The sequence below is a fragment of the Tupaia chinensis genome, unplaced genomic scaffold (assembly GCF_000334495.1).
Source record: "Tupaia chinensis unplaced genomic scaffold, TupChi_1.0 Scaffold000029_1, whole genome shotgun sequence".
NCBI classification, from domain to species: Eukaryota; Metazoa; Chordata; class Mammalia; order Scandentia; family Tupaiidae; genus Tupaia; species Tupaia belangeri.
In genome coordinates, this window is record NW_006159459.1 from 1260332 (window position 1) to 1270071 (window position 9740).

Sequence of the window (9740 nt, forward strand, 5' to 3'; positions counted from 1 at the left end):
CGAGAGCCTAACATTTTATTTGCTGGGTTTTTTTTTTTTTTTTTTTTTTTAAAAAAAAGGAGATTACCTCACTTTTGGCCAAGCTTTACAAACTATAGTCTTTTGGGAGAAAAGAAATTCACAGTATGATTAAAAATGATATCTAACTTTTATATGAAGCACTGTCTAAATACTTGACATGGATTTATTTTATCTAATCCTTCTAATCACCTTATAAGGTAAGCACTCTTACTTCCCCATTTCAAAACTAAGGTTGAGCAACTTGTCCAATATTATACAGCCTGTGTGACCTACACACATGTACTGTTGAAAACCTATAAATCCAGTAGAGTCCACAATAATTGTTTATTTTTGTAATATATATCAACTAAAGATAAATTGAGATTATGCTTTATAAGCCTCAATTTTTTTTTAATATGAAAGTGATAAAAGGAATTTTTTTGTAAGAAAACCCTAACTCCCCTTTTCTCCTTTTTGTTTTTCCCTAAGAGAGATTTTTACTATAGGGCATGTGCGCTCACTAGAGAGCCAGAAAGCAAGAAATCACCCCCCATGGAGAAATGGTCAAGCCACAGTCTTTTCTCCTCTATTCTCAGGTCGGGATTTCAGATACGAACGCACACGTGCCTGGCATGAGATTGAGGCCGCCAGGTCTGGGACTCTAATCACAGTTGGCCATGTGGGAGTCCAGCGACACAACCAATACACCATCTACTGGTCCCTCTACTTCTCCTTTTCTACCTTACAAACATATATTAATCCTGTAAAATGGCAATTACTCTTCCCTTAAAAAGGACATGTACTGAATTTCATATAACCTGATTTTGTATCACTGAAATTACCTTTTCCTAGTCACTTCCTCTATAATTAAAGATAACAATAGCCACAATTTCGAGAAGACAAATTTAACTTGCATTTTAAAATTAGCTAGTGATAGAAGTGCTTATGAACCAAATTATTTTAAAGATCATCCGGTTAATGGTGGATCCTCTACTCAAATATCAACAGGTAAAGATCACATACCTTGTTTTTAAAATAAACCTCAATTGGCAACGTGAAACCAGCATACCCAGATTCTTCTACTTTGTAAGGTGGATCTTTGCACACTGTAACATTAAAAAAGAAAACAGGTAAGGTGAGAATAATAGACAAAAAGGCATTCCTCTTTTAAAAAAATTAAAAATATATAACATCTAGATCTCCCCCACTTTTCACGGCTCCTTGTCAATCCCCCAATTGAGTCTCTATTCTTTATTTCTTCACCAGGACCTATAACAATGTATTTTCTTATATAAATCAAATAGGTATTCTTGATTGAAGACAGCACATCACAGTTAACTATGATCATCAATGAGTAAATTTTAGTTGTTATCACCTTCTCTAAAGATTTAGGGAAAGTGAAGATAGGTCCTTATGACACAAAACTTGAAAAAGAGCTGTAAGTTTCTTAATAAAAGCACTACTGGTACTTGTCTGAGAAGTCCTGGTTTCTATGTCAGCCTCTTTCCTTAGAAAAATCCAAAGCCACAGTCTTTCAACATTACTGATGCCTATTAAGACCCATTACCTACTCCTCCCCAGGAAAAAAAAAAAAAAAAAAAAAAGCTTATTGAATTACTAGTATACATACACTTCAAACTTAATCACATCATGAGAACACAAGGAACAGTAAGAGTTGTGTTTTCTTTGTGCAGTGAGAAGGAAGTGAAACTATAAGGCGAGCTCTTAGGGAATAAGCGACCTTGAGAAGCTAAGTAGGATTTTATCTCACTAAAATGTCTACTTAACCAAAATCAACTACAAGACAACTGGAGTTATTTTTTAGTTAATGCTGCATTTTGGAAGAGCTATAAAGTAAAAATGCATGTACTGAACATTGAGGCCACAGTCCCTGGTATCCCAGGTCCTCTTCAGAAGCTCCAGATTGCCTTTCCAGCCTTCTTTCCTTTGTCACCTTCCAAGACCCCTGTGCATCGTTCAGTTCCATTGACTTCCCCCAGGTAAGTCCAGCACGTCCCACTTGCGCTCAGACCTTTTGCTATTCCTTCCATGACACCTTGCTATTACTCTCAGTATTCTCTCATTTAAATCTCTTTTTTTTCACAAGGGCCTTTCTGGACCAAGTAGTATTACCTGTTCTTTTACCCTCTCAAAACACTGCCTGAATCACTGCTTTGACACTTGACAGAATTCCTTATGAACATATATTGAAGGATCTCATCTGCTTGTTTCATTTTACTGCTCGAAGACAGAAAGAATGTGTACCTTGGGAAGAAAAAGAGTTCAAGGGCTCAAGCTACTGAGGTGTCCATTCATGACCTGCCTCGGACAAGGTGGGTTACCTCTACGGTTACTTCACCTCTCTGACCCTTAGGTTTCTCTTCTAGATGATGGCAAGATTGAACAGGGTGACCATGATGGAGTCAACATTTCTAACCTCTCAAAATTCATATGCTGAAATCCTAACCCCTAATGGTAACAGTATTAGAAGGAGGAGGCCTTAGGTGGGTAATTAGGTCATGAGGGTAGAGACCTGAATGAACTCAGTGCCCTGATAAAAGGGGTCCCACGATAGCTTTCTCACCCACTTCCGCATGGTGAGAAGATGACAGTCTGCAGCCCTGATAAAAGCCCTCACCAGAACCCAACCATGCCGACACCCTGATCTCAGAATTCCAGCTTCTGGAACCATGAAAATTCAGTTTCCATTACTTATAAGCCCTCTAGTCTACAGCATTTGTAATAGCAGCCTGAACAGACTAAGACAAGGATGTATGGAAAGGTTACAGCAAAGAGCCTGGCACATGTAAGTCTTCAATAAGTGACCAACATATCCCATTGCCAGGCAACCTTCATAGATGAAAATTAAAAGGAGGGAGCAAGTCGAGAGCCCTCGATTTGGGTAAGAAGACTCGGATTTACAGCCCTGGACTGTGAATTCTCTAGATACCCTCCAGAGGGAGGAAACTCATCTACACATCTGTAAGCATGACCATCAACACGCAAGGAGACTATGGTAAGGAAATAGAAGCACAAAGCATTTTATTACAGAAAATAATACAATGGGTTGCCTTCCCACATGCACAAATAGATTCTTTATCCCACAAAATACGAATCTAGTTACAAACAAGTATAATGAAGGTAGGATTTTAATACTTGACGGTCTCCTTCAGCACAATTAGGAAAGTGTCCTCAAATGTCCTTCCTTCAAACATCAGAAGAAGTAAATCAGAAATAAAACATCTTAACCTCATAAGTTTTTCTAATTAAAAAAAAAAAAAAAGGAAAAGCTGTTGCAGTTGCAGCGACACACTCAAGAGGATACTACTATGCAATACTGGAGCCTCATAGGACGCACAGGTTCAGATCTCAGGTCGACAGGAACACAATAGGTATAACCCCACCCACACGTGATCCTGACTGGATGGAAGGAAGCAGTGTAGTATGGCCAGAAGGTACCTGTCTCTGTCTGTCTGTCTGTCTCTCTCTCTCTCTCCATCTCTCTCTAAGAAAAACATAAACTTTATTTTAAAAAAGAAACAGCAGAAAGACCCAGAGTAGCTTCAGTCTTGCATCCACTGACCATCTGCCATGAATATTCAAACACACTGAAAACACAGGAGGATGCCATTGAATGCACAGAGCAGCCTCTACAGGACCCAGCTAGAAGGCTAGGGTTACACCCAGGAGTTTCCAGGCTGCAGAGGGCCTTTGCAGAACAGCAGTTTCAGTGTCCAGGTTGCTTGAGATTAATCATGCCAATGTCATCTGAAGGAAGTTTATTTTGCGGGCTGCTGCACATGCCAGAAAAGTTATAGCTCTTCTATACAGGCTTTTGTATAATTCATTTTCTCTATTCTGCATGCAAATTGCTCCTATTATAGGAAACAGCTGTTAGAAAGCACATCTTATAGTTGAAGATCTCGGATTTTTCTCCTACCTCCTAAAGGAAATGATCTGCTATGTATTAATATTCTATAGCAGTGTGGTTTTATAAGAAACTATTTACCAACTTATGCCTCAATTATTTTTAAATGTAACATTTCCAACAATGAGTAATGTCTGTAAACCACCCAGAGTTTTTTTTCTTTTTTTTAAAGATTTAATTTTATTTATTATTATTATTATTTTAATTTGCTACAGGCACATGCAGTCACCAGAGACCAGGCAGAGAAAGAGAGAGAGAGAAATGAAGTGAGAAAGCAAGTGCCAGGTCTAGAACTCAAACCACAGTCGGTCATGTGGGAGTCTAGCACCTTAACCACCACGCTACCTGCTGGCCCCAACACCCAGAGTTTTTAATTAGAAACAAAGAAAGAAAAAACTTTTTAAACACAATAAACATGCCAGAAAATCAGCAGCAACACAAATACAAACATATGGCTCCTGGCCAGTAGGAATACTATTAATAGATTAGACATAAAGCAATTATTTATGAACCAGAAAAGGCCTGTTTGGGAGGGATCATTTTCTGTCACTCGGCAACACTTCTTCATTGAGAATCCCTTACTCTATGATCACTGGCCACTGTGTCCTGTTTTCAAGATCTAATTCTAAACCCTTAACTCATTCTTCCTCTTGATTGTTCAACAATCAGATAACCTTTAAAACCTACAAAACACAAGACCAAGTTTCAGAAGTCTTTGAAGGGATATTTACCATTAGAAAGCCATTGAATTTTGTAGGTGACAAAAAAAAACAGGGGGATAAAAATTCATTCTTTAGATTGTGAACGTTAATTCAGCAAAAAGCATTAAAAAAAAAAAGATATCACGGGAAGCTTTTATTCTCTGTCAAAATCCAGCCCAAAGGTTAACTCTTTCAGAACACCTCCCTTGTTCCTCTTGCTGCACTTGACAGGTTGGCCGATAACCTTCATTTACCTCTCAGAGTTCTCCACTAGACTGAGCCCGTTGAGGTCAGCAACCACACCATTATTCACATTTGTTATTCCTATGACTCACATTGAGCCAAATAACCGGCATGCAAACAATGTTTGTTGATCACATTTTGTCAAGATTCATGTTACATTTCGCTGACTAACCACTGTTATCAAAGAAGTTGCTTTCCCAATTGTGGTGATAAGCTGACATTAGCCAATCATGTACTACAAACTCTCTACAATCAACATCAGCTTTCCAAAATGGAAACAGGTGGGGACAGAAGTATTGCCACAGAAGAGTCTTCGCTTGAAAGCTATGAACCTAATGAAGAACTGGTTCTAATTCTGACAGTACCACATTTTAAGCAACAGAATTAACCAGTTGGGCCAGAGACTGGTCTCTAAGGACATTTTGAAACCAGCATACTATAGCTGTAAGTAACAGTTCCCATCTCTTTTGCTCTCACATGCTACTACACACAATCTCCAAGGCTCTGACTGGGGGACATTTGTAAAACTTTTTCTGTCCAAATGATCACATCAACTACTAAGTCTTTTAGAGTACAATACCCAAATTTCATGCCTGAGAAGAACAGACCAAAGTTTAAAAAAAGAAAGTAATTGGGCTTCTCCCCCAAAGTAGGTTTTCAAAATAATGGGTACAATATAGATCCAAACATATAATACGTAGTATGATTACCATGAATTATTTAATTTTTATACTTGATTATCGTTGAAGGGCAGTGATGTATTTACTTTTTTCAAATTTCCAAATTTATCAAGAATATTTATAAATCTTTATATCAATTATACTCAATAAAATTGTAAGTACTATGAATAAGGTCTGCATTTTAAAAATATATTTATTATTTACATTTAATCACTGTACATCGTTATAATGTACAACATTTTTTTGTTGTACATTTTTCCCAGTGCAAATACAGTACTCATTAGTCAAAACAAAGACATTACCATATAAGTACACTGGGAAACTTAGGCCTGATGTATTAAATTTTAAGTTGAAATAACTATACACAAGGAAGAAAAATACGTGGGAAGGAAAAAAAATTGTGGTTTGGTTAATCCAAGTCAAATGCTTACTGATTAACAAGTAAATTCTTATTTATTGATTTTTTAAATATTCTCCTTTAGGAGAAAAAGGTTGGAAAAAGAGCCAGACTTGCTACAGAGAAATGAGCGTTCCTAGGATGGATAAATGAATCTGTGTGTGTACAATAAATTACATACACAAATAACAATAAATAAATTTGGGGCTGGTCCCATACAACAGCAGTGAAGTGCAGTGCACAGGAAATCGTCAAACAACATGGTCAACTGCAGTTCAAATCTCAGTTCCAGTGGCTTGAAAAGTACTCCAGGTGCACAAGATGGAGAAATGGAAGAAAAAGGACTGAGGCATGAACACACCGCACTGGGGAGTACTTTCTCTCTCTGGCATGCACTTGTGCCCCTGGCAAAATTAATAAATTAATATGGCCTCTTTTACACACAAACACACGCATACTCAAACTCTCTACCAAATCCATAAAGCCTTCTAAAGCTTTAGAAATATATTTAGCCAAGGCCAGGATGGTGTAGTGGTTAAGGTCCTGGATTCCTACCTGGTCAGCCATTGTTTGAGTATTGGACCCAGCGACCTGAGATTCATGCAAGGTACATGTCCTGCATGCTCAAAATCCCAAGAGGAGAACAGAAGAGAAGGGATTGTGGCATGGCATAGCATGTGAGGTGATTTCTCATGTTCTTTGTCTCTGTCTCTCTGGTGATCACACATGCCCTATAGCAAAAACCTCCTTGAAAATTTTTTTTAGGCAACAGTTTTTTTCCAAATCCTTAAGAAAAAAGCTGATAAATTCTCTCTAGTCTGTTTGCTTAGATTTATGCTCTATGATTTATGCCCATCTGATCTATGATTTAGGCCCATCTGAATACTTTTGTTTAGGACATGACCCAGTTGACCATTGATAATTATTGGTTTTAGTTTATTTAGTGCACAAAGCCATTCAGGAAGGAAACACACCAAACTTTCTCTCTATATAGACTAGTTATTACCATTGCTTTGTGCCAAATGTTCCTTCTGGCTTTAATTCTACCACATCAGAGCCCCCAAGAATGAGGAAAATAGGGTCCTGTACAGCCCATCTCACCACCCTGAGCTGTTCTGTGCAAGTGTCTGAAGCCTAGGGCCAGCGTCTAGAAGTCTGAGCACCAGGGGGTTGCTTACCGCATTGCCATTAAACTTGGCCTAAGCCTTTCCACTCATGACATTTTGAAAAGAACAAAAATCAACAGTTGGGTTCTGTTTTTATTTTTATAAGCACAAACACACACACACACACTCTCTCTCTCTCTCTCTCTCCATTGCTTCTATTCAGCCCATTTCAAAACAGATTATTTTTAAACACCAAAAAAAGTTTTCTCTCTTTGTGTTTTATCATTTCCTCCATTTCCCTGGAAAAAAAAAAAAAAGAAAAAGGAATGATGATACTATCAGGCAAATTGAGTTGCATTGTTCAGTTTTTTACCTTACTGATTTTAGTTCAAATGCAATTCTTTCCTTTTTTTTTTTTTTCTTCTTTTTTGAGAGAGATTTTTACTAGGGTACATGTGATCACCAGAGAGACAGAAAGCAAGAAATCACCCCCCCGGTAGAATGGCCATGCCACAATCCCTTCATCTTCAGTCTTCTCTTGGAATTTTGGACATGCACGCACACGCCCCCGGCGGGAGTTTTAAGCCACTGGGTCTGGGACACGAACCACGGTCCACTACATGGGAGTCCAGCAACATAACCATCATGCCATCTGCCTGTCCCCAAATGCAATTTTAGAGTCCTACTTGTTTCCTAAACAATAAAGTACTGTAGCCACACAAGATAACTGTTTAACTTTCATAAGGTTTTAAAGACACAAACTAGGTAAAGTTAGCCAGCAGAGGAGATGTGAACCCCCTGTCTCCTTACTCCTGTCTACCATTCAAGGGTCAACTCACATAGCACCTCTTCTGGAGAGTACTCTGGCAGTACAAAATGAAAATAATGGTTCTGTCTTCTGGGCCCCACCTTTTTCTCATTGTATCTTATCAGCTAACCCTAATATTCCCACTACCATCAAACCGCATCCCTACTCCCGCTTAATTCTGAGCCTTTCCAGGGTTATGGCTATCTCTCCAGCCTCCTCTCCTCCCTGAACCCAGCCCATCATCTATGAAATTGAATTAAGAAACATAACTGTAGGGACCAGCAGGAGACATGGTGGTATCCCACATCACCAATTCTGCAATTCAAATCCCAGACCTAGTGGCTTAAAAAATATGCTAAGTGTGTGTACATGTGTGCCCCAAATCCCAAGAGGAATGGAGAAGGGACTATAGTGTAACCGTCCCCCGCAGGAGGGCGATTTCTCACTTTCCCTCTCTCTCTCTTTCTCCCTCTGTCTCTCTCCGGTAAGTACATGCATCCTATGGCAAAAAACTTGAAAGAAGAGAGAGAAGGGAGGGAGGGGACAAACATACATAACCGTAGCATGAGTTTTAAAGGAAGGGATGTATCTGACAGTCAAGATGAAAGTGTAGGAGGCCTGGACAGCAACCAGAAAGTATGTGCAAAGGCATTAGAAAAGTAAAACTCAGCACGACGAGCTAGTCAATATAAGCAGAAACACTGATCTTAATGATGATACATTAAAACGACTGTACTTGTTAGTACGTGTAATCTTGATTTACAGAACGAGCTAGTCAATATAATCAGAAACACTGATCTTAATGATACATTAAAACGACTATACTTGTTAGTACGTGTAATCTTGATTTACAGACTCAGACTATCCCTAACCTCTCTCTGAAGAGGAGAAAGAAAGAATTATCTGGTAACACATGCACAAGATTTTTAGCTTTCTGGCAGGGGTGGGGAGGGCGGTTGCCATTAGTTAGCCAAGCCTATGGAGCTGAGGTTAATACATTTCATCCTGAAGGAATATTATTACAATGTTAAAACAGGGCTGCATTTACAATCATTTCTTAGAGATACATACAACAAATGAGTCATCAAAATGCAGAAATTGCCTAAAACTAGATAACATTATAAATTGTTAGGAAATATTAGACGTAATTTCTTCAGATTACATCTTTCACTAAAATTGATAGTCCCTCTCTGAGCAACTTGCTCCACATTCCCTCAGTAGAACTCTGTGGATGGAATGCTTCAACGATAAGCCTAGTGGAAATGTATTTCCAGGCTAATTTGAGAGAAAATAGAAAAATTATATCTTCAGAGAACATTTGACCTAGGGACAGGACTAATTCTTTTACTGAAAGTTACTCAAGTGGACAAATCTTGGGCTTTCTATCACAAGAATGATTATCATTTTTTTTTAAAGTTAAACCTTGGGCAAAATAGTTGTATTTCAGAAGGTCCATCTGGAAAAGCAATATCAGCTACATAGAAAATGATCTTCTAGGGAAGTAATTAAGAACCGTTTTCAGTATTTGGCAGAATGTCTTCACGTCAGTACCTGCTACTACATCCAAAAAGCGGATCATCTGAAATATAGTTCCTTTCTGTGACTTTTTATTTTTTTTAACCAGATACACAAAAAGCCACTGAAATCTCCTACTTCCTAAGATAATCACCTTGTGATTTATGTATGAAGCAGAAGTAAGCAACCCTTGGGGGCTGACAGCACAACACTGCAGTGACATTCTACCTTGCAATCCTGGACCCGCCAGGGAGGGATCTGGGCTCCTGTGGCACCAGGCACCTGTACCACATGCCTGTGGGTCTGAGGCGGGCTGGGGTTGGATCACGACAGAACTACTCTTAGGGCTGCTATACCTCTCT

The 9740-nt window shown here is 38.7% G+C and overlaps 1 protein-coding gene across 1 annotated transcript in view; it reads right to left on the reverse strand.

Annotated features, from left to right (window-relative positions):
- Window positions 1-9740, reverse strand: part of MLLT3 (MLLT3 super elongation complex subunit) — a 328009-nt gene that overhangs the window by 133452 nt on the left and 184817 nt on the right. The window contains exon 3 of the mRNA XM_006140331.2: window positions 1024-1106. Coding sequence (XP_006140393.1) covers window positions 1024-1106 — 83 coding nt within the window. The remainder of the gene's footprint in view (window positions 1-1023; window positions 1107-9740) is intronic.